Source organism: Pleurodeles waltl, chromosome 4_2 (assembly GCF_031143425.1).
Source record: "Pleurodeles waltl isolate 20211129_DDA chromosome 4_2, aPleWal1.hap1.20221129, whole genome shotgun sequence".
Lineage (NCBI taxonomy): Eukaryota > Metazoa > Chordata > Amphibia > Caudata > Salamandridae > Pleurodeles > Pleurodeles waltl.
The window spans coordinates 834,273,428-834,299,846 of record NC_090443.1 but is presented as its reverse complement, the minus strand read 5'-3'; the positions used below and the strand labels follow the sequence as shown (position 1 = coordinate 834,299,846).

The 26,419-nt window shown below is 39.8% G+C and overlaps 1 protein-coding gene across 2 annotated transcripts in view; it reads right to left on the bottom strand.

Annotated features, from left to right (window-relative positions):
- LOC138293366 (FRAS1-related extracellular matrix protein 1-like) overlaps positions 1-26,419 on the bottom strand; it is an 892,846-nt gene that overhangs the window by 694,477 nt on the left and 171,950 nt on the right. For both annotated transcript variants that reach the window (XM_069232561.1, XM_069232560.1), the window contains exon 13: positions 17,100-17,267. In XM_069232561.1, coding sequence (XP_069088662.1) covers positions 17,100-17,267 — 168 coding nt within the window. The remainder of the gene's footprint in view (positions 1-17,099; positions 17,268-26,419) is intronic.

Genomic DNA, 26,419 nt, shown 5'->3' with positions numbered 1-26,419 from the left:
CTGACCCAGACTGGGAATCCACAAACAGGCAGAGTCACAGAAATGGTATAAGCAAGAAAATGCCCACTTTCTAAAAGTGCCATTTTCAAACATACAATCTTAAAATCAACTTTACTAAAAGATGTATTTTTAAATTGTGAGCTCAGAGACCCCAAACTCCACATGTCCATCCGCTCCCAAATGGAATCTACACTTTAATCAGATTTAAAGGTAGCCCCCATGTTCACCTATGAGAGGGATAGGCCTTGCAACAGTGAACAACGAAGTTAGCAACATTTCACTGTCAGGACATATAAAACACATTACTATATGTCCTAACTTAACCATACACTGCACCCTGCCCTTGGAGCTACCTAGGGCCTACCTTAGGAGTGCCTTGCATGTAAATAAAGGGAAGGTTTAGGCCTGGCAAATGGATACATCTGCCATGTCAAATTTACTGTTAAAAACTGCACACACAGACACTGCAGTGGCAGGTCTCAGACATGATTACAGAGCTACTTATGTGGGTGGCACAACCAGTGCTGCAGGCCGACTAGTAGCATTTGATTTACAGGCCCCGGTACCTCTAGTGCACTTTACTAGGGACGTACTAGTTAATCAAATATGCCAATCATGGTTAACCAATCAACAATACAATTTACACAGAGAGCATATGCACTTTAGTACTGGTTAGCAGTGGTAAAGTGCTCAGAGTTCAAAAGCCAATAGCAACAGGTCAGAAAAATAGGAGGCAGGAGACAAAAAGATTAGGGATGACCCTGCATAAACGAAAAAGGCCAACAGTTATTATTCCTTTTCAAGTCTACTGTGATACATAAATTAGAAGACCTTACAGACAGCCACATTTCACCAATCTGTGTAAAGGGTGCTGTTGCAAATAGAAGATACTGAAGTCGCCTTCCAGTTTCCAGGAGTAATTTTGTGGGCATCAACCATGTGACAACATTAGACCAAGTACCATTTCTGCAATTAGCAAACACAATTGTAAGGTAAACAGGTATAGAATGTCCTGACATAGACCCGTGGAACACCATTAAATAAAGAGAATTTTGCAGTGTATCATTACATTAAGCACAGACATTATAACATATCACCTCTCTTTCACAACTATCAAACACAGCAACACCACAAACAGAAACCAACCACTCAATCACAACCATACTCACTAAACCAAGAAGAAAAGACCATACAATTAGGAGACTGTGGAGAACATACTTAGAGACAATGGACGGCAGGGAGACAACAAACATGAGGACACAAAAAGGTACCTAGTCAATGTCCAAAATGGTAAACAGAGAAAATCATCATACTACCCCGGTGGCCAGCTGCGAACTTTTCATCAAATTCCTGAGTGATGGGATGATGCCCTGAAATCTCTGAATGTCATTGAATGCATCACCAGCAACATTGGGCGTTTCATCCACAATACTTGAAGAATGATACCATCTCTTCTCCCTAAAGCAATCTGAAAGCCAGAATCTTACATTCTTTCTCATCAACTTGTTCTTGCCCAAAACCTTTATTATGAAACAAGGTAACCTGTCCCAAATTACATATTTAACAATGGTTTAGCATGACCCAAATGTTTTCTATTTCTTCACCTTGTTTAATCCTGTAAACTTGGGCAAACCCTGATTGGAACTCCTAGGCTTGGCTTTTACCTAGTCCTCTCTATTAATGTGATGAAGTTTGACTCCTTAGCTCCAGACTCATGACAGACCCATTGCCTTAGCTCTTTCAACCACGAGGGACTAGCTTCATGCCACCGCACCTACCTCTCATGAGTTCAGTGATTTATCAATAAAATGGTTCCTGTTGATGCTATGGTCGTGCCTTGCACTGCTCCCTCCAGATTCTATCTCAGCTATACTACTAACTCCATGGTCCTTTTTACTACTCTGTTTACCTTCTCTACCTGCCCATTTCCTTGAGGATTGTACAAAGAGGTTGCCAAGTATTTAACAACTAACTGTTGCAGGGAAGCAAACATCTCTTTAGAAGTTAACCACTTATCATTGTCTAAGACCAAGATTGACAGAATTCCTTGACTATGGAAAATCTCTCTAAGCACGTGAATGGTAGAGTGATTAGTTATGGTATGCATGAGCACCACTTTCACCCAACCGGACATGGCATCTACAAGAACTGCAGCATATCTTTCCTGTTCTGGCAAAGTCCAAAAGGTTCAATGATGTCCAGACAGATTTTCTCCCAAGGATGTTGTGCATCACCAACATGTTGGTTCTATCGACAAGTCCCTACACAAACCTTCAGATGTTTCTCCGCTTCCTCATGCACACCACACTCCAAAATCAAAGTTTTCATATTATCCTGCATCCTGAGCTATCAACAAATCTTTTTTTAATCTTTTACCCATCATAGATTGACTGGAAGATTTGTTATGGACTAGTGTAATACATTTCTGCCTAGCTCTGAACAGAGGCACAAACTTGTCACCCCTAATTATCACATGCTGTCCACATAAAGATGACTCATCTACTATTTTCTAATATGGATAGAGTCCAGGTGAAACAACGCTTTCTCTACATGTAACACCTTTACTGAAAAGTGTATGTTAACAAGCTTACTGAAATCTGGTTGCACACAGAGAAAGGTTGGAAAATGGCTCCAACCAATTCTTAGTTGCTAGAGATCGTTGTCATGAGGATTGTTTGCCTGAAATTGCCTGATCAACTTGTCACCAAAATAGTTATAAGGAAAAGATGCTGTATTCTTCTTCCAGTTTGTAGGACTAATTTATTACAACCCTATGACACGTTTAGGCTCTTCATCACAGGTGCAACTGGCAAACAGAGTTCTAAGGTAAGCAAATATGGAATAGTGTGACATATATCCCTAGACCACCATTACATAGTGAGGCTTCTACAGTAAAGCTTTCTATATTAATCACAGACATTACTACACTTACCTATACATAGTAATACTTAAATTGAGATACATTATATCCATTCATAATCTTACTTTACTGTTGGCACCCCTAGTCACAACCAGGGTGGAAACCAGAAAGATTCAATTTTCTCATAATATCTACTTGAAACTTTTATCCAGTGTCCTTAACTCAATTACTACCTCTTCACTAATAGCATAGGTGCACTCCTCATTATATGAATTTGGGTATAGTGCCAACTTTTGCTATGATTTTATGTACAAACCCAGGTAATTTATCAACATCTCCATTAAGTGTATTGGGAAACATCTTAAGCATTCTATTACTTGTGAATTCACCCTAATCCAATACCAAGATTTGCTCTCCACTGCTCTGATCCAGTACAATATGAAGTACCATAAGTATAGTATTTCCACTATACCCTTATCAGGTTTACAACTGCTGGAAGTCCCATATCACCAATTTCTGTAACATGTTTTCTCTTCACACGCTTTGAATGTATTTGTATGCATGTGATTATATGTGTAGAGTGCAAAACTAGATCGAGAGCGGCTGAGCTCTGAACAAGGGATGGGACTACCAGGAAAAAACAGTTATAGAAGAAGGTGAAGGTAGCCTGTTGTTGGAAATTAGGTTACTGGCTGAGAGGGGTGAAACCCTTCTCAAACAGCTATCACAATCTTTGCCACACACAAACCCCAAATGAACCTGTGCTTAACCATCTGGTAGCTTGGCACAAGCAGTCAGGCTTAACCTAGAGGCACTGTGCATGTATGCATCACTTTAAACAGTGTTAAAGTGAAAACACAGCACAAGACAAATTCCACACCAGTTTAGAAAATAGAGTAAAATTTATTACATTGTTTGACATCAAAATGACAAAAAAGTCAATCAGTAAAACCAGAAATACACAACTGCAAAGCTTAAGTGAAAATAGTGCCTAACTGTGGTTATCTGGTTGCACAGGACCAGGATGAAGTTACAAGTATAGGCCACCACTTTGGAGTGTGGGCGGAGACAGAGACCCAGTTAAGCTTGCTGAACAAAGTATCTTGAATCTGGGTTTGCGGAGCGTTGCACAATCCCAAGTCAAGGATGCATCGTGTAGCAGCAGTTCCAAGGATCTGCATCGTCAAGTCATAAAATCCAACATAAAAAGGTTCGGAAAACATGAGGATGAAGGTAAAAGTTTGGGAATGACCCTGCAGAAAGGGCCCAGTCCAAAACATGTCTTCTGATTTTCAGAACGGTTGCAGTGTCAGTGCTGTTCTGTTACAGATGTTGTTCCAGAATCTGAATAGTGAAGACTTGTCTTCCACTTAGTAACGTCCAAGCTCCTGGTGTTGTATTGCCTTCCACATGTTAGCTTAGTTGGCAGTAAAGCTTGTTGTTGAAGCCCTAACAGGCGATGTATCTGGTCTTGAAAATTATCTGGGCTGGAAGAGGGAGCCAGTGGAAGTTTTCAGTGGGGGCAATCTGACTGAATTTCTACAAGCCTTTGGAGAGCCATGCCTCTTCATTTAGGATGGCTTTCGGGGGTGCAACAGTCGTATTGAGGTGATTGTTAAAACAGGTGGGAGAGGCTAGGCCTTTAACGCTTGTTCTAAGGCCTTTGTCAGGGAGAAATAGCTTAACTTTCTTCAAGGAATAGAGCTAGAACCAAGTTGTTTTGTTGTTCGTTAAATGTGAGGTTTGTGCCATTGTTCAATATCAAGTATTTTCCATTGTCTGCAGTTTGGGAGGTGAAGACTAGTATATTTATGTTGGAACGCCAGACATAAATCTGCAGTCGGGGTTTAGCATCAAGAAAATGCTTAATATTCATATTGCGGTAGATTTGGGTTCCCGCATATCATTGACTGAGGATATTTTAAGATAGAGTTGGGTATTATCTTAATATTGGTGTATTACAATGCCGCAATTTCCAGGAATAGTTTCAAGGGTTCCATATAGAGGTTAAATATTACACAGGAGAGGATGGAGCCCTTAGGTACTCATCAGAAAGTGGAAAGGGATTATGACATTTTAGAGTCGATTCATACCAGCTGGCACCAGTTGATAAGGTAGGATATGAGCCATTTCAGGGTGGCACCATGAGAATGCCATGAATTTTTCAAGGTGTTAAGCAGAGCTAGATGGTTAACAGTGTCAAAGGCAGTAGGGAAGCTGAGTGGGACTAAAGTGGCTCGGGTTGTTATTGTCATTAAGGAGGTGGGCATCAGTGATTATTTGGATAGTGACTATTTCAGTGCTTCAACACAATCTGAATCCTGATTACTAACCCTGAAGAAGGCTTGGGGATGTGTTCCTGTGTTTGGAGGTGATAGGTTTCATAACAAGTTTTCCTATGTATGGGAGATGGCAATCGGACAAACATTAGTGAGGCATGATGGATCCGGGGATGGTTTTTGTAAGCAGGGGAAGGCTTTGTCATGTCTTGAGTGTATCTAGGAAGGTTTCTCTTCTTATGGAGGTATTCATAATTTGTGGAAGAGGGTGAAAACCTTTCCATTGATGACAGATGATAGGAGTGTCAATTTCAGAGGAGTTCAGTGAGCTTACTATATTGTAGAGCTCTACGACAGTGGCATAACAAAACATGAGGCCTCCCTGCTAGATATGCTAAAGGGTCCCCACATTCACATCAGTAGATATGCTAAAGGGCCCCCCACACTCACATCAGTAGGAGCTTAGGGGCCCCCTCCAGTAGGGGAAGGTCCCCTCCTCTGGGCTGCAGGGCCTCTTTAATGCCCCTGGTCTATCAGTGTGAATGCATTGAAAGATGTTCTATTGTTGGGCCTGCAAATTTGGATATGCCCCAGTAAAAAAAAGTCTGAGTTGATGATTTGCCTTTGCAGGTACCAATGCTTGTTTACAGAGACCAATGCTTTTTTGCAGAGACCAATGCTTTTTTGCAGAGACCAATGCTTGTGGGAACTAATGCTTGTTAGAGAGCAATGCTTGTTTGGTGACACATGTTGCACAAGCTTTCAGCATCCCTATGACTCAGACTGGGTGTGGCTTCCTATCACTCAGACTGGGTGTGGCTGGATGCAGCAGGTGTTTAAACCACACCCGGCCTGAGTGAATTGCTTGTTATAAAGGTCAGTGGCTTCAGAGAAGGAATCTCTGCTCCTCTGCTTTTGATCTTCATGTTCTGTTCAGTCCAGCAGCTTGGAGGCCGCTTCTAGAAGAAGCAGGGACCGAGGGATTTAACCCTTAAAAGGCGGTAACGCACTGCATGCGATTTAAGGACATTTATTGCTAAAACTTGATTCTTGCTGACTTGAAACTTGATAAGCAAACGTTCCAGGATGCGATGAGCCTAAAAGGGTACATCTTTGGATTTTAAGGTCACTGGGATGTTCGCTGCTTCTTATTTCATAACCCTTTTTTTTAGTTGCTCGCATTATAACACAGAAAGGAGTTTCTATTGAACAATTATAAAAACGATAAACTGTAAATATGTTTATTATCGCTGAGTTTAATGTGTCATTACTATTGTTGTTAGCAATACGATGTGCTGTGAATGTGGTTATTATTGCGGAGTTCAAAGAGGCATTTGCATTATTTTAAATTGTTGGTTGTGATGAGGAACATTCTGTGTTTGGCGCTTAAACGAAGTTGAAGTTTATTTTTGCCATGCTCAAAATCACGCTGTGATGTAACAGTGTTAAGCCAGTTGTTTATGAAGTTGAACGCTATTGATTAACCCTATGTTTTCATATTAATACAACATGAACCCCAATCCTCGAAATTAACTCTACGTGTTTTCAGTGTGATCGCAATACCAGCACAGTACAATAATTAACCCATAAAGATCTAGAGAATCCAACTTCCTGAGATTTTTTTCTTATTATTGTTGCCTATGTAAATGTCTATGAGTGGAGTGAGTCAGCATCTTGGGAAATCTCATCAAGGTGAAACATGCAAAATATCCACTGAACGTTAACGAACATCTAGGTAGGCTTAATTGAAGTGACGAGGGACTAATCTGGGATCACAGTGGAAGTAGTTATAGACAGTATAGGAGGTTCAAGGCTCTTATTTAATTATAGGGAATCCACATTGTTATTGAAAATTCCTAGAGAGAGGGAGAGCCACTAAAAGCGGGAAAGGGGACCCCCAACAGGTATATCTAGCTTGCACATCATAGTTTAACAGTAGAATATACATGGGTTATGAAATATTATGTATTTGACTGATGTGCAATCTATCATAGGAAAGACCGGCTCTTCAAGAACCATTACTAGGCGCCCAGATCCATCCCTGCGACTCCAGTGTCTCTCTCCTTCTCTCATCCATCCCCTTTCCCCTGGGATGTTGTGGTACCGATAATGTGTATTTAAGTGGGAGGCATGCAACAATTAGGTGGAATTGGGAACAAGCAGCTTAGTCAAAATTGTGTCTCCATGGGATGAACAGGTTAGTGCTTGACACCTATCAGTGGTGGTAAGCTGTGGTGTGTCAGGAGATTAGGAGGTCATGGGAGTGGAAGCACTGTTGAATCTGCTTTTGTTAATCTTCTTGATGAAGAAGAGGTTGATGGAGCTGCATTTGTTGATTGATGGAGGAACTCTGGGTTCTGAAAGAGGACTGCCTTTCTTGAACAGACTTTGGTTCTGTTGGGTTACTCGATGAGGGTGGACTTGAAGTAAGAGACTTTACCTGTGCTGAAGAGAGATTGGGGTTTCAAGCACAGTGACTTGAGTAGGCTGACTTGTCTGAGTGTTTTGTTAATCTCCATTTTTTCTATCCTCATACAGTGCATTTGCTTTCTTTAAACCTGTGCGTGTACCAGGAAGCTGAATGATTCGCCTTGGATGCTCAAGTTTTCAGTGGAACATATCATTCAACAAGAGTTATCGTAGTGGTGTTGTAGAAGTCAAGGCGGACATGGTCATCTGTGTAGGGATGGTTATGTTCTGGTAGGATGGTTAATGCTCATTCCAGTATGTCTCAAAAGATAACTTTCATGGCTTGAAAGATTATGTTTCTTTTTTTCAGCTGTCCTTGATGCTGAGGTGCAGTGTGTGGTGGAAGGGGTGGTGAAGTGGCCACTCCAGCAAAAGGCTATAGGTATCTGGCAATTTATACTGAGGGAATCAGAGAGAATGAAGTCCAATGTGTTAACTTTGGAGAGGGTTGGGCTGTGATGAGTTGTTTAATTGCGTATGTTTTGAGGAGGGAGTCTAGTGTTCTTGTATGCATTTCATGTGGGTGTTGCTGAAGAGGGTGACATTTCTGAGAAAGGTGTATGTTTTATTTATTTTTTTAACAGAGGTCCAGATTGTGAGGTCTTTCTGCAATGATCACATAGAGTGAACTAGAATCTGCTACAATGTTAATACAAACACCTTCAATTACTATAAACCACAGAGGTTTGTTGTCAATCTTTTCATCTCTCAGATGAAGTAATGTTTTGAAATTCCCTTTCATTCTCATGTCCTTAAGTATCCGTTCTCTTAATAATACACCTCACTTGATTGCCTACTCTTTCAGTACAACCTAGACAAATATCCAATAATTCCACATTCCATTCACTTTAGTTTGATTTCTCAGCAAGATTCAAAGCAGACAAAATGATTGCTACTTCCACACATTTAGAATATTCTTCATTCTGATCTTAGATTTTAATTCTATACACTCTGCTTATTTTTACAAATTTTGAGTTTCCCACTATTTCCTGTTGTCTATTTCACTGAAGCCAGCCTTTACTTTTTTGAACACCTACCAAAGATTTCAGATGCTCATATTACTGTCATGACTTTGGAAAGTGATGTATCTACATTCGCCCTTAACTATGCTTGTACATTAACATCATAGGTGTTCATCTTTACCTGGACTCTGATTTATTCATCATTATAAATGACAAACCTGCATGCAGTTAAAACATTTCTTAGAATGGTAAAAAATAGTCATCAATATATTCCTCAGTTTTTGTTTTTTTCTGTCAAAAAAAATATATCTGTATATACATATGTTCATAATAACACATACCTAGGATCTTTTATTCAGCTCCAAATCTTGAATGGCTTTTAAATACATTATCCTCTATTTACAGCCTTCAGGCCTTATGACTATTCTCCAATGTTCCTGCCCCTAACATCTTTCTGGGTATCACTGCCTGTGTTTCATTTAAGTTCAGGAAATGTAGATGCCCTGCGCAAGACAATTGTTGCTAAGAGAGCACAGAAACTAGTCAGCTGTTTTTTAATTGGGTGTCTCTAAAATGACAGATAAAGTCTAGGAGACGACCACAATAATTGCTTTATCATGGAAGATGTGTGAAATGCTCTATGTGACATTCTTACTATAAAGATTCCGGTAAGCCTTTCCCTTATTAGCTTTGGAACCCTGAAGGGCCAGATTGAGCTGAATAAAACTAGATTGAAATTGCTTTCTTATATGATCGTTCTCGCTCAGAGGGAAATCTGTAGGAGGTGGCTCAGTTGTCTCCCACCTACATACATTGACCGGCTGGGGTCGATCACCTAGAATTTAAAAATGGACGCTATAGATCTGGAGGTCAGAAGACGTACGTTTTGGCTGCTATTGGTGAAATGGCTTGAGAGAAAGGGTGGTGAAAAGGCCAAGAACCATACGAGCATGGGGAGGTAGCTTGTTGCCCTATGATTAACCTATTTGATGCTCTGGCCCTTTGATACTAGGCCAAAAGGCTGTGGTACACTGAAGAACCAGCAATACACCCCCATGTTGTTGAGTTTTCCTCTGAGATGAGGGCACAAACAGGAAATGTTCTTTGAGGAGTAACCTGAAGTGAATGAGAACAAAAATAAATACATAAAAAATGAATAAATAATTGTTTTATCATACAGGATGAGCGCACTGGTGAATGCCCTGCAATGGATAACATTTTTGTCTTTTACAGTTTTCTTGCTAATTTAGTGGTGGTCATAACCAGGTGTATATATGTGTATAAAGTATAGTTTCGGCATATTTATTATCACTATCAATTGGCTTCTGTTGAGATAGGGAACCCCTAGATCACTAGTGTGGTGCAACAGCATTTGTCCTACACAGGTGTGCCACTAATAAGATGGCAGGACTTAGATAAAATATACATGCGAGGTGGGCCCGCTCCTTAGACTGGTCAACTGATTCTTTCAAAAAGACAGTTAGTCATTATGAGAATAATCTGTGGGAGCAGACAAAAGGGCTTCGATCTGTTGCCCATACAAGACATTTTAAAGGACCCTTTTTGTCTATGTTTGTATCCTGTAGGGGGGTACCTAGGTATCCTAGACTGTGATCTGTTTCTTTGGAAACAGATGACAGGTTATGAATGTTCGGGAATTAAGGGCCAACAGGGCGAGTACACATGTAAAGTTAAATAGTAATAAAATAAACACTTTACTCAAACATAATAGTTTTACCTAAATAGTTCTTCCACAAATTCCTAATTTGTAGTGAAAGTTGCGTGTTAAGGGTGGATTTGGCATGAATCTCTTTCCCATCAGTGTTTAGCGTCATTCCCAAATGTTGTCATATAATTAATAAAATAACCTTACATTCTACAATCCCATTACTTGTGTTCTTGGGATTTGTAAATATGCTTGTTGCGGAGTGAGACTCATGTGCACTCATTGTTATGTAGGCAGAATGGTAGACTGTTTTACAGAATTGAACAGTGCTGTACAAGTGTGGGTAGACTAGTTCTCCCTGTTCCAAAAATGCCATGGGGATGAATTCAGACCTTACTCTGACGTTAATATGAAAAATGAAAACACACCTTCAACACAAGACTTAAATAGTCCTCCATTCAATACTAGTACAGTTGTGTTGAGATCCGTATGTGCAGCTACAACAATCTGGAAGGGATGGCTGCTAGCTCCTACACAATAATATTCCTTAAAGTGTAGCCAATCTAAGGTGGCTTTGATTCAAGGTCGTGCTACTGCATCCCATGTTCTGTGCAGTATATGGTGAATTCTGACTGTAGATTAAAAAGGTTTGGCAATCTTTTACACGTGCCATCAAATTGAAATGCAAAGCACTCCCGTTGTTTGAAGCATGATTTATTTGATGAACCCTGCATTCTAATACATTTGAAAGGCGGCAACAGTAAAGCTCTAACATTTCATTACTATCTTTTTTCATAAAATAATTTTGACATCATACAGCCAAAACATAAAAGAAACTGCACCTACTTCTGCGTACAAACCTAGTCAGGCATAGCCATGAATAAAAATACATGAATTACAAATAATCATCATTTTAAACTAGCATCACTTGAGGTTATCTGGACCAAGTTACCTTTATCTCATTTGTGACTATTTACCCCCCTTCCTCCTTCCTTTGAGAATTTTTTTTAAACGTGTTGCTTCCAGATCTATCTAAATCTAGACTAAAATCGTTTCTCTCCCCTAATATGAACACTCTGCAATCAGTGGTTTGCTATTGCTAGGTTGGCTTTCATTCTCGTGTAAGTATTGACACCTGTATTTTAGTGTACCTCTGACGCTAAATGTTGTTCTGTCGGGTGAAATGTAATTAAAAAATATCTAAGGTTCCCAAAGGTTCCCTTTGGTGCAGGTGAGCTATCCTTCAGTATAGAACAAAATAAAGGTGTACAAATTAATTCAGCTATACTCTCCATTTTTAGGGTTCACTAGGAGTACCTGACTACACGATAACTATCTCAGGCATTCTGACACTGTTAGATACATATAATTTCCTCTGTGTGTTTAGGCGATTCCCTTTGAGATATGATTGGGAATTTAAAACATATTAAAATATGGATAACACATACTTTTCTGAGAAGAGTTGACCCAGTAGTTTTACATAAAAGTTGAATACTGCTGTTACAACTAACAATAATTAGTTTAATAATAATAATAACAATATGTTTAGAGTCCTTCTAAACCAGTGATAGCATAAATATTGAAGGAGGCATAACAAATATAAAAGTATTACTTGCTTCGTACATAAAGTTAAATATTATCTCTCTAAGTCCCATATATCAGTTAATAATAAACAATATTGTGAGAATTGCTAACCAACTTTGTAGCAAATTCTTGGAATGCTTACAATTTCATGTTGTACACGATGTGTTCATTTATTTCTACCATGAAGGAGAGTGCATTTTGAGTAAAAAGCTAGTGTGACTACAGCAAGTCTTTCCATTTCTGTCTCAGCTGTAGATATATTAATTCTCATTTTTAAAGGCTGTAACTGTAAATGTCTCATACATAAGAACACCAAACAGATAAAGATGTCTTACAACAGTGAGGAGCTCTGTCATGTTCCATAAATATACATTTGAGTCTAGTAAAAGTTTCTGCCACATCCCCAGGTTTTCTTGTTTTAAAATTAAACCTAAAAAGCTGATAATACATAGGTGAAAGGAAAATAGCCCCTGTCCGTGTAAACAGATGAACACAGATAACCCCAGATTTCCCTGCCATTCAGTGCTGTTAATTATAAATGCCTCCTCTAAAGCAATGTGTGTGGAACAGAATATCCGCAATGCATTTAAAATGGACGGAAAAGGCATACAAAGAAAATGAAGTGGGAGTGAGAAAGTGCCATTTCTAAACTATAGAAGACAGAGCCAAGGAGGAATGGTCTTACATAGCTGTGATCGAGATTTGAGGTTTAGCAAGGTCTCTAAAAATCCGATCCTTTTGCTGGTCTATGCATTGTAGAATGACCAGTGCCCACAGAAGGTGTGTAAGCACTGTGTTCCTCAGAAACGGATGAAAGCATGACCATACTGTCCACATATTAAAACAGTGTAATGCCAACATGTATAGGTGTCAAGTGGGCCCTTCAACCCGTTCTGGAATTTAAAAGTTCAGCACTCCAAATCCAAGTATGCTTTATTTCGGCTAAAAACTATAAAAGTATCCAATAAGACAATATACCATATTCACACAGTAAAATAGAGAAAAAGGATTAAAAAAGTGCCATATAATACAGTGAGAGTCCCTACCACTTTCTTCTAAAATAAATTGTATGAGCACGGAAGTATAAAAACAGTTCAGCACTCAATTTACTAGCGTTTTTATGTACAGTCAAAATTACAAGATATCAATGCATATTGCCGTATTGCTTACAAAAGGCAGGATTCTACAAATGTGTCACCATTTGCAGTGAGGCCACCTGGAAGCCATGGCGTTCAATAATATAGCAGCATTACTTGCAGGGAGAGCTGCACAGAATGCAGAGAAGTAGCATTCTGAAATGATGAGGCTTCACGTGTTTTAGAAAGCAGAGTTGCAAATCAATTTGGCGCTATTTGATAGCCTAAATGACACACACTTTACCTTTTTGTGGGGTGGGCAGAGGTTATAAACAATTTAGAAATATAAGTTGGTTTTAGCGCAGCTATATAAAACGGATGGAAGGTGATTTCTCCAGGTTATAAAAACACTGACAAACACCTCGGAAATCTAAAATGCATACATTTATGAAAATAAGGAACCATAATAATCTCATAAATAACCACAACATTCAAAGAAGCTAGTCTTAAATATAGTGGGATATTGTGGCGCCCAAAGTCAAACACTACCCAAACAGAACTCTATTTTGAATTCTTCTTTGTTCATAAGGATATTTCTCCTTCACACATTTTATCTGCTTTTGACTGGCGAGAGATTTTTCCACTAGCTCTTGATCCTCCATATTTTAAACCTCCAATACAATTTGTAAATAAAAGCTCTGTTTAGTAGATAACTGATAATCTCTTTGTATTTACAGTAATCCAAGAATGCTCACCCACAGGCATGAACGTCAACTCACCAAAATGCCAAGGGTAGCAGAAGTGACATCACACACTCTTTGACCTTCAATTTCATTCACACACACATGCTTACACACACACACATACAGACTTACATGCAAACACACCCTCACCCTTAAACATACACACACAACATGCATTTAAAAGCAATTTTTACTTACATCAGCTGCCAGAGACGGCAAATGTCCATCTAATTGTATTTTTATTGCACGAATAGAGAATAATTTACTATTAGTGTAAACAACGCGAAAGGAGCTTCACCCGACGTCATTGTGCTCCTGGCACTGATTTTGCCAACTCTGAAGCCAGGGGTCGCAAAGACAGCACCAGGGGTTGAAAGGGGCAAGCCAGGGTTCGCAGCTGTGACCCCTGGGGACCCCTAAATTACCATGGACACAGACAACTCCCGGCTATTGAAATACTGCCTATTACATGTGATTTATTGAATAAGATAATACTGCATGTTCCTGCATGAATCTAGATAGATTTTAGCAGAGTTTGGGATTAAATGAGCAGATAAAGCCTTTCGTGGTAGGTGAATTCTCTAGGAAAATCACTTTATATGCAGACGATTTGATGGTATATACCAATGATGTTACCTCCGCCCTCCTGAATCTTATGAGAGAAGCCAGGGTTTTCTCAAAGCTTGCCGCCTGTGAGGTAAACAAAGAAAAAACAGAAACAATGACATGGAATCATAATAGTAGGGATCCTAGAAGGGGTTCTGAGATGAGGTATTTAGGCATAAAAATAAGATCGGATTTTGGAAAAATGTCAAATATAAATTTGGAGAAGGTGGCCAACGAGGTCGGGCTTTGTTAAAAAAAAAAAAATGGGGTAATCTTCCAATTACTATGTAGGGGTGATTAAATTTAGTGAAGATGTCTATGCTGACAAAAATTACCTTTTTGTTCGATAATATCCCACTAACTTTTGATAGAAAAGCTATTTTAAAACTGCAAGGGAAGATAACCTCGTTTATATGGGCTGGTAAAGGTTTTCACTTATCTTATAAGAAATTGAGGAGGAGAATTGGTGTAGGAAGATTGGCCCTTCTGGATTTGCAGATTTATTGTTAGGCCTTCCAGCTGAAGGATAGTAGGATATTGTTAATGAATCTAGATGAGGCACCACGGGGGTTATATTTAGAGCAATGTTTGCAGGTTTACCCAAGGAAGGTTTCTCCTTTAAATTTGGGGTGCCAACATTTTTCAAGAAAATTAGGATTAAATAGTTACAGGCAGCAGCTACCATCTGGTATGGGATTAGATCCCTCTTAGGTAGCGGGTATTATAGCAGGTTATCCCCCATCTGGGATTCACCGGGGACCTCTGAGTGTTTACTGGACAGTCTAACTTTGCCTTTAAAACAAAGTGGGGTAATTAGATGGGGACAGTTAGTTAACGAAGGACAAAGGTTGATATGGGAGTTTTGGAGCAATAGGACAGAGGGGACTATATCCAGATTCAAGATTGATCGGGTGAATGTATGGCTTAAGAATCGGGGGTGGGCCCGAACCAAGTCAAATGGAATTAGACCTCCTGACACTGGGGGCCTTAGAAAAGGAAGCGTCACAATGGTAACAGTATCTTCTATCTGCAGTGGAGGGTTTGATGCAACCATTGTATGCCGGGTGGAGTGGATACTTACCAGATGAGGAGCTATTGTAAGTATCCTTTGCTACTTTATATTCAGTGGTTAAGTCTGTTGTGCTAAGAAGAAACCAATTTTTTACTCTTCATAGAGCATACTGGACGCTGCTGAAATTGGCAAAGATAAGAGGCAGTGCAACTTCCAAACATTAGCGGTGTGGTTGCAGCCAGGAGGACTATGTCCACATGTTTGCCTCCTGCCCGAAACTGGAGGAATTTTGGACAGCGGTGAAGACAATCCCTAGGTCTTTGGGCACTGTTATTGAGGTAAGCCCCCATTTGATCATGTTTGGGATAGCACCTCAGGAAGTGGGCTGCCTCCCTTTTAATCCACACTGTAGAGGCCTGGTGTTTTACCTGATACTACTTGCAAGGAGAGAAATGTTCAAGAGTTGGACTCAAATCTCTGCACCTAATTGGCCTGCTTGGAAAAGATCCATCCTTTTTTTTGAGGATGTAGAAAAAAAGAAAAGCGAATGGGAATGGGGAGGGGCTTTGGGATCTGCTAAAGTTTTGATGTGCTCAACAAGTTTTCTTGTTCGATGATTAGTCGCCTCTGACTTGGTTAGACTGGGAAATTCATCCCATCCCATGGCCTAGAGGGACGTGTTTTCCATGAGCACATGAGGTGGCAGTACTTTAGCAGGTGCTCAATGGTGACATTATGAGGACATAAAAATTAAAATATAAAAATAATAAACTAGCATAGTGTCTAGAAGTAGCAAACAAGGAAGTTAATGCTAGTAATACAACACGCATATTAGAATATGTCTTTCGGCTTACAATATTCCTTCATGTTTATGCCTGTATTTTTTACATTCTGTATGATTACAATTCATATTGTATTCACTAGATTGGGCTTATAAAATAAAAGTTCATTTTAAAATGCATATTCAGTTTCCAAGTACCCGAGTGTGCGATTCATTGTGAAAAAGAGTTTGGGTTTTCATTTAAGGGTCCCTGCCAAATATTATGGGACTGTATTTTACCAGAAACACATCTTACAGATACATTATTCAGTGGGTTGTGTACTGGTTGCAGTGCAACTGTTTATCTGATTCAGGCTTGCACATTGCATAAGTCCTTAGTACCTGGGATCCCAAAACAAAAACGTTTATTCAAGAAAAGCTCTAGAAAACTTCATATATGTGCAACCCGGTAAGATTTGACACTGAAACCATGAATGGGGCGATATTCTATTTGCATAGTGGAGGTTGTTTGTTTTGGACACCTTGAACTTTGTGAATCTATGTGTTTGACACTGGGGAACCTCATTTAATCATATTTTTCACTGAATTACAACTTTTGAGTTTTTTATTCTTTAACCTGGCACCGGATCCCTTTAGGTGAGAGGAACTCATAAAAAAAAAAAAACACGTCAGCTTTGATTAATGTGAATGCAGGGACAGAGGCCTGCTGTGCCTCACAGGAACCCAGTGCTACATTTCCAACTATTCACAAAGAGAAGAATTTGCAAGGACAATTTTAGCAGGTATTAATGTGCGTTTGATATTAAGGCATCCAGCTTTAACTCAATTTTATCAATTTTGTTTACACACTGTAATTTTTGTACCTCTTTGCATAACAACCTAGTCATTTATGATATTTTCATACTGTTTTGATTCACTCCAAGTATTTTATTTTTTTTAGACATTATCAATTATCATCAAGTTAATCTTAGGCATCTCTGCTCTGAATTGCATTTGCAAAAACCACAATACATTGGGGGTGGTAAAGCATGAAACCAATTACTGAACTTTTTTTTAAATACCTCAGGTGCCTTGTCATCCACGGGCATCACAGTGATGTTAAAAACAAGGTCTGCGATTTCTCCTCCTTGTTGATCACTTACAGAAAATTCAAACTGTATAAAAAGTGCCTCTGGACCAATATCGTGTTTAGGAGGCATATATGCCACTTTTAGGTGGGTAACAGCATGCTGACAAAAAGAGAAATGTAGCCATTTAAAACCAAATTTTACATCCATTCAATATCAAATCAAACTAGAGATCTGTAATACATATGCATATATGAAAATACTTGATTTGCATTTATAGGAACATCACATTTCCTATCAGCCAAATAGAGTCCCAGAATGAACCTAGACAAGAGTAGACATGATAGGATCATATTTTAGAATCTGTGATGTTACTCCAGTGTCAAACTCTGCTGCTTAAGCCTCAATTTCTAAATGAGTATTCCTAGTTTCACCCCAAGAAATAATTCACAAAACCCTCTTAGCAGGGACTGAAATATTTTTTGCATTGCTGTACTAAAAAGTATTTGAACAACTGAACTGTGCAGATGCTTTGTAGACAGTGTTTGCAGTATTTCCAGGTTAGAAGAGATGTTCTTGGGTCGCATAATAACCCACACCATTTTTCACAGCATCTTCTATGAAGTTGAGATACAGGAATATGCACAAATTATGTGGTTGGATGCACCAGTATAATTTAAAAGAATACAAGCTCCATAGCAATAGACAGGAAGGATGATGAAATCGAAAGTCTATTATCATCAGCAGAAAAGCTGGAGACAGTGGCACATGTGGCAGGGAAAGGTTGGGATGTATGTAGAGAACAATAGGAGTACACCTTTGGGTCACACAAGATTTCTCTTGCTGCACTTGTATCCTAAGGCCTGACAGCTAGCTCTGCACTTTAGATGGGCTACGGAGCAAAGTAGGGAGAGGGAGCATAACAGGCCAGCTGACTGGTAGCTCAATGTTTGGCAAAAATGGTTGCTAAGGCTCTTTAATTCGCTTCCAGTTTGCTCCCATTTGTGGTGTAACCACACCTTTTCTGTTTTCTTCCTTCCTCAGCCACTAGGACACAAGGAGGGTCTCCTTCATGTGTCATGAATTAGGAGTACCTTTCAAGTTTCCTATCACCCAAGCACCTTAGTATCATGGTTCCGGAGTGGGAATCTAGTTACAGATATAGACGTGTCACAAAATGTCCTATCTAAATGCTGGTAAGCCAATTTACCTCGCTATAAATATTGTTGTTGGTCTTTTCTTCATTCAATTTTCCTGAGCCTATCTCTTTGCTTGTCTCCCTAAGTCTGTAGTGAGATGCAGCATGTCATGCGCTCTGCCCAGTGCCCACTCCATGTGGTGCAAAAGTAATGTGTTGCAGCTTTGGGGTTATGGGAGCCACTTCTCTACCTGGCCACAGGCTAGGCCCTTTAACTAGATCCCAGAGCCAATCATAAAATATCATGTGACTTAGGCTGAGTACATTATGGAAACATAGAATAGATACACACACATACGTATATGCAGATATGAATGTATATAGCATTTGTAATGGTATCTAACTATATGGTTACTTGGCACAGTTACATTGGTTTTTATTTTGACAAAAAGGTAGGGTTGAAACATTTGTATTCTTTGAAAAGTTAGTTGTCTGAATTGACTCATACAATGAACAAACTGCATCTGATGCTAAAGGCACCCAATGCCTCCCGTATGTGTGAGTCACTGCATTTTGTGTATTAACCAACTTTGAGTTATGGAGCTGAGACCTTTCAAAGATGATTAGGAAGATTATTGGTTAAGTAACTGAATAAAGTTTAATGCAGACCTTTTAGGTTTGTTTTGGGTTTCCTTATTTCTCTAGCCAAGCCAACAAACCTGCATTAGACTTGTTTTTAATTTAAAAAAACAGTGATGCTGTACCCCAATACATAAAGCACTATCATGTAATGACAGTCCAATAACTGCAAAACTGACGGTCTGAGAAGCAATCTCAAAAAAATAGGAGAGTCAAATTCAGCCTATTAACCCTAACATTTGCAATTATTCCGGAGAGAGCTTGAAGTTGAGGAAGTGTGGGATTTTATTCAACATGTAGGATCCTGGATAAAATTAAACTTTCCCATCTCAGTTTTGACAGGGATTTGGATAAGCTAGCCACAAAAAGAGGTACACATATTTTGAAAACTCTTATGAGTTTGTTGTGAACCAATCTAATATAAACAAACTTCTCCCTTTGAGAACAAAACAAAAGTTTGTCTTTCTTTGATGTTTACTCTCTCCAATAAAATTATTCCAGTCTTTTAGTTCAGGTGATATCTCTAAAATGAGATCACCTTAAGTGCTGAGCCATTTTTTTATATTTAAGCCAGCTGTTACTTACACCTTTCTAACTTACTTTCCATAAAAGATATTCAGGCCAAACCTTTCCACACATGTTGTGGAGCCTTAATGTGCAATAGGGTTTGTTGATTCTTCTGAGAGGAACCAAGAAAATAAGCAAAATTTAATAAAATGTATGTTTTTGTGAAGCATATGCTGTGCAAGAAACAGTGTGTTCATATCTAAGAATCAACAAATGGTTTGCTGTGTTAAGATCACATTCGTACCAGCTGTCAGGAACAGGCAGAGTTATAAAAAAAATCTTTTGTTTTTTAAGTTCTTGTAGTTTGCTAAGTGGTGGTCAATATTTTCAATTTTTGCACTTTCTTCCTACTTGTGCATTGTGGGAGAAAGAGATTTAAAATCCATGGGTGAATGCGGAAAGCAGTATATTTCAGAAAACTATGTAGAACTTGTTATTTAGCAAGGGGGCATTGGTGTAGATTGCTGATTTTCCCAGGTTAACTAATTGTTGTAATAAATGACTAAGGAAATAAAGTAGGACAAAATACAAATATGCAACAATGTTTTTATCTGCATCTTGTTTGGCTCCATTACTGGTCTACAAACAAAATATACTATTATGTCCATCTGACTTCCCAGTTGCAGGGATTTATTTATAATGTTTGTATGTTGTCCAAAAACCTGAACTACCAAGAGCCATCAACTGAGCTTTCTGAAAACTAGACACCAGGGAAAGGCCAGAATGTTCTAGCTTGTGTGGCTCCCACTACGTTTTCTTACCCAGAATGCCCTGCAAAATGTTAGATAAAATGTCTCTCTGAGAGAAAATTTCAGAATCTGAATTGGTAAAAGTCCTACAACCAAGCATTCTCTCTCTTCTACCACTAAAAATGGTACTCCCATGTGTGTGGCTGTTCCCAGTGCCTGTGTGACAAATCAGTGAAAACGTGGCCAGTGTGACGTCATTATAGTGCCTTTGCATGATTACAGTTTTGGTTGTTCCTATAATGTGCATTAGGTTTACCCATACATGAGGGACAGTGATTTTATCAGAAGTGTGTAATTGAGGGCAAGCCATTGGCCAGATGTTCCTGAGAGTTCAGTCACAACTATTGGAAAAATAGTGTGTTATGACCCATACTTTGAAGTCTGCAGGGCTTTCTGCAAATTGAAATCCATGCAAGCCACATCAAGCTGGATTACCTGGGTCTCTAGTTTGAGAAATGCCCATTGTTCGTAGGGTTCGTGGATGCTGGCCGACCCTGGAACAAAATATTGCAGACCTCCCCATGTTTTAGGCAGATTTGTTATGCTTGCAGAACAATCTTGGTAAGAAAACGTGCTGGGGATCCACATAAACTACACCACCTGCTTTTGTCTCTAGTTTTCAGAAATGCCCACAATTGTGTGGGTTTCCCGAGTACTGACTGACCATGGGCCAACATTCTGCAGCCATTCCCTGGGGAAAGAGAAAGGAAAGGATATACTTTAGGCATAATATTTATTTACAGGGTATCCTGGGTTAGAAAATCCTGTAGGTTTGAGGCAAACCACACCAATTTGGATTCCCCTGGATCTCTAGGTTTCAGAAATGCCAATAGGCATTAGGATTTTCTGGGTGTTGGCTGAACCAGAGCTCGAGTACTGCAGCCATTCCCAATGGCAAGTGAGAAGAAATTGAGAATCCTTCGAGCCTAATTTTGAAATGTAGGCTTGCAGAGGGGGGTAAGGTCTTGATTGTGTTTCTCCCTGTGGGCACAAAGACTCTTGGGTGCCATGGGGATGCCAAGACTACACTGCATCTATTTTGATTTGTATGTCAGTAATAGTTTTAATTAGCTATACAAATAAAATTTATTGCAATTTTGAAACAAAAGTATAAAAAGCAGAATGTGTTCTGAAACCTAACATGCTTTATTGTGCAATAAAGATATAGTGGAGACCTGCACAGTTATCACGTTTTTACATTTATATACATGTTATAATTTTTCTATGAATAAGGGTTTTAAAAAAAATGCAAGTAAAGAAGAATATTCATATTTCAATACAATAGGCAAGCTAAATGTAGGAAATTACAAAAAAAGTGTAGCTGTTTTCCTGTGGGAAATAAGATTGTATTCATTGTTTCTATTACAATAAATTCTCACAATGAGGCCTTATCTACTGCACAAGAGATGCTAACAGGTAATTAAAGTATGTTATCAACACCCTATGTGTGTAAGATAGCCATGTAGTGCAGCGCATACACCTTAGTGCCCTTACATATCTATGTAAGAGCAACATGGGGCCCTTACAGAAATATATACAGGCACCGAGGGGTATCCACTTCATGCATACCCCTGGGTGCCCGTACATACTTATTAAGACATTTTTATCCCTCTATCTGGGTCTAGCAACACACTATCAAACTGCTGCCAAAGTGAAAAACCTGGGTGCCTATATAGACATTAATATGATTATGACAACCCGATTAATGCAGTTGCGAGTTCTAATCATACAATTTTCTTCGGGGGTTTGCTTTTACTTTATTATTACTTTAGTGTAGCTTTTGTTTGTAGAGCAAGATATGATAGCAGGACCTTTTCAACCAGATGAAAGCACAGGACATATTCCAGCTTTATCACTTCATGTCTCAAGCCAAAGTTGTTGCAAATTCTTTTAGAAGTGGCCTTTTGTCGGAGTACTGCTTTTTCACACCACACCAGCAGCTCAAGTGAACTCTGATTCTAAGCTCTCGAGGTTGCTCTATGTTTTCAACTGTGTCAGTCTGTCATTCTTTCTTTCAGTCTTTCTTTCTTTCTTTCCTCTTTCTTATCTGTTTTGCTTGCTTATATTTTTTGCTCCATTTTCCTTCTGTTCTCTTTGCTTAACACCTTCTTTCTTTCTTTATTGCCTTCCAATTGCTTTTTCTTTCTTTCCTTCTTATTTCTTGCCTTCCTTTCTTTCATTGTGTCTTACTTTTTCTTTCTCCCTTCTTTCCTTTTTTGATGCTTTATGTCCTTCTTTCCTCTTTTTTCCTTTCTTCCCATTTAATTTTTTTTCTTGCCTTCCTATTTCTTTCTTTCCCTCTTTCCTTCTTTTCTTCCACTTTTCCTTCCCTTCCTCTTTCTTTTAGTTTTTCTTGCTTTCTCTCTCTCGCTCTCCTTCTTTCTTTCTTGCCTTCCTCTTTCTTTCCTGCCTTCTTTCCTAAGGGCAAGAGGCTGGCAGAGATGCCAGACCAATTAGCTTTTCTTCCGTCTGTTTTAGCCAAGACACTTTTGATTTTAATAAAATTGTGTGTATACCAGTGTTACTAGTAGAGGTTTTCAACCCAACTTTGCCCATTTGTGTGTAGTTCTGTTATTCACTTTTAGTTACATCCCCTCCAGCGTGCATCATGGAGCAATCTCTCAGCCCACTTCACCCACTGGAAAACTTCACTAGGAGTTATAACTTGCTTCCGTTTCACAAGGTGCACAGGAACACAGAAAGTAATTTCCTTCAGTGCCAGGGAGTGCTATTGCAATGTGTGCTTTTTTGAGACAGTAACACATTTTTTACCATTAGCCAATGTTTTTGTTTAGATTGAGGAGGCCTGGGCAGGTTCCTCAATAATAACGTTTTTCAAAAACCAAGATAAAGCAAAGCATGAGTAGCCAAAAGGCTAGCAGCCAACTCCAGACCTGTTGACTTTGCCAACGCTTATAAGAAGGAGGGGGCACTTTTTATGTGAACAGTATTGACCAGTAATCAGCAAGCCAAATATTGGGGATAAACGGATTGTTCCAAATCCCTAAATGCTTACATTTCACCGTCCAAAATGCACACGCTCCAAGTGCTGCAAAAGCAGGCTGCACGTATGGTCAGGAAGGTTTGTCAGTCAAATCAAATTTAACATATCACCTTGGACCAACAGGGCGATGTACAGGGGAGTTTTACTCTATTTAACATGCAGGCTTTTAATTTATATTTCAAAGTTTGCCATTCAAGTGCATATACTGCAAATGATAAAACCAAGAAGTAACTGAGGCTTTCCCCCTTTTGTAAAGCATTCGGTGACAAGAGCCAAAGCTGACACTAGTCTGATGAAAGAAATAGTGTGTAACCCTTCTCTACTGGTGAGAATGGTAGCAAGTTACAGTTCCCCCTGTGATATCTCACCCTTGCCAGTAGTTTTCTGTTCTTTAAATTCTGTGCATGTAGGACCTGAGACTGTTGGCTGTAGGCAGGGGCAACAGTACTACTGAAGGTGAATCCTACATGGCCCATGGAATGAGATCCCACTGAATCTGTATTGCTGCAGTCCCCATCATCTGCAGCACCAACTCTTGTTTTGTGAAAGCAGGGACAGCCCCAGCCCCGGTAAGGAATAGGGGGCCTCATTACAACTGTGTAATAAAGTAGCAGATGTTCACTGTTGAGTCTCCCTGAGGCTCACTACCCAAAAAATAAAAAAGCAACACTAGGCCACATCAGTGGCTAAGTAGTTGAGGACGAAGCCACCAACAATTGCAGTGAGTTCCAATATTAGGCTGCTGAATGTAGATGTTATGTCCTCTGTGCATGTTGGCACAGACACAATGTCTTTCTGGAAGTAAACTCATCAAATGACTTTGTGTTCTCCGTGAGTGCTTCGCTGTTATGGGCACTTCTAGCTTTAGCAATAACACAGAGACATCAGGTTCTTAAGGCCTCACCGCGCTACCTGGCATTGTAGAACCTTAACTGGGCTACAAAAGGCAGTTTCTAGTTATTTTATTCCTGCCTCTGCTTGTCACAGTCCTTCTCTGCTAGTCAGCATTTTCCGCATGAAAGGGTAACTCCAGTATCTCTCCTTGCAATTAGTCATTTTCTTTCCTCAAGGCAACGTTTCTCCTGGCAGGTTGTAAACCAAACAGGTTCCTGTTCAGCAGCCTGGCAAACAGGAGTCAACAGTCAGTGAGCTCAACGCTAGAGCACAGAAGGGTTTGTCAGCCTCAGCTAGAGTGGGACCCCCAGGAACTTGTGGAGAAATTCTGGCACACTGGCTGGTGGTTCCCCCCCATATTTATACCAAGTTTCAGACAGAACTTTTGTATTCTATCTGTCCAGCTCTGGGACCAGTTTCAGGCAAATCCTCAAGTTTGTGTACATCATGAAATTAGTCCACCCCCGGACAGTATCTCATAGTGTCAGCAGGAAAGTCGGCCCCTCTCGCCAACATCCTCCGCCCACACGGAATCACCATCATCTCTTACGCAGACAACACCCAGCTCATCTTCTCCCTCACCAGGAACCCAGCCACCGCCAAGATAAACCTGCACGCCGAACTCCTCGACATCCCCAAATGGATGACAGCAAGCCACCTCAAACAAAACTCAAACAAAATAGAAATCATCATCTTTGGCCCCAAGAAGATGGCATGGAACGACTCCTGGTGGCCCACCACCCTCGGACCACCCCCACCACCCTCGGACCACCCCCACCACCCACCACCCACGAGGCAACTTGTGCATCGTTCTAGACTCATCTCTCTCTATGACCCAATAAATTAACGCCAGATCATCCTCCTGCTTCAACACCCTTTGCATGCTAGGCAAGACTTTCAAATGGATTCCTTTAGAAACAAGAAGAACAGGCACCCACACCCTCATCAGCAGCAAACTGGACTACAGCAACGCCCTCTACGCAGGGACCACAGCCAAGCTTCAAAGAAAACTCCAGCGAATTCAGAACGCATCCGCATGTCTCATCCTCAGCCTCCCTCGCCATGAACACATATCCACCCACCTCAGATCCCTACACTGGCTGCCCATAAACAAACGGATCATTTTCAAAGTCCTTGTCCACGCTCACAAAGGCCTCCACGACACTGGACCGGCCTACCTCAACGTACTAGTAAACCTCCACATACCAACTCAACAGCTCCGCTCCGCCGACCTCGCTACAGTCCCCCCGTATCCAACGCACCACCTCTGGCGGCAGATCCTTCTCCCACCTCGCCACCAAGACCTGGAACTCCCTCCCCACCAACCTACGCAACATCCAGGACCTCCTAACCTTCAGAAAGCACCTTAAAACATGGCTTTTTGAGCAGTAACCGGCAAACCCCCCCACAGCACCTTGAGACCCTAACGGGTGAGTCGTGCGCTTAAGAAATTATTTGATTGTTTGATTGAAAGTGGTGTAGAATGGGAGTCTTCTACCAGGGGAGAATAAAACAAAAGCACAAAATAAAGAGATGCTTCCCATCCTGACTACCACTCAAACAATAAGTAAGCAATTACATTAGCCTGTATATTTTTAGAATCTCCAATGATATGCACATACAAACATTACAATCATGTTAGAACTATTACATTGTTTATATATTATCCAAGATAAACTATTCATTAATATTTACAATTTATATGATTTAAATTACAAATTATAGACCTTCAGTTAATGAAAAAACGTAAGCAAAATACCTTTTTTACTCATTTTTCTTCTTGCAACCACATGTTCCATACAATATGCAGAAAGCTAAAAGCAACATACTGCATCACAGCTGGTCTTGTCTAATGCTAGCGTGTTAATGCTTCTTCTTGGGAATGCAGTCCAAATCTCTTAAAAAGAGGGATGAGCCACCTTGCACAAGGTCCTTATTACAGAAGGCAGGGCAGCTAAGTGTGATTAATAGATATAGTAAATTGAGTTGTTTACACCATCTCTAAAGTTCCAACCAGCACCTAATTTACTGGAAGGACATTCTGCCTGGCGTTTATATAAAATGAACATGAAATAAACATGAAATACATGTATCTTCCCCAACAATACTTCAACACTTTTGTCATCCTTCAACATCAGATTTTTGTACTTGAAAGACCTTCCTTTGAAGTGGATTGTAGCTTAAACTTACAATACCATACCTTTCCTTAAAGCGGTTTACTACATTTCTACATATGACTGAAGGCACTGGCAAAAATGCTTCAAAACCCAGTGCTCACAAAGTACTTCATGTGTAGCCTACCCAAGATAATTTTGAGGAACCT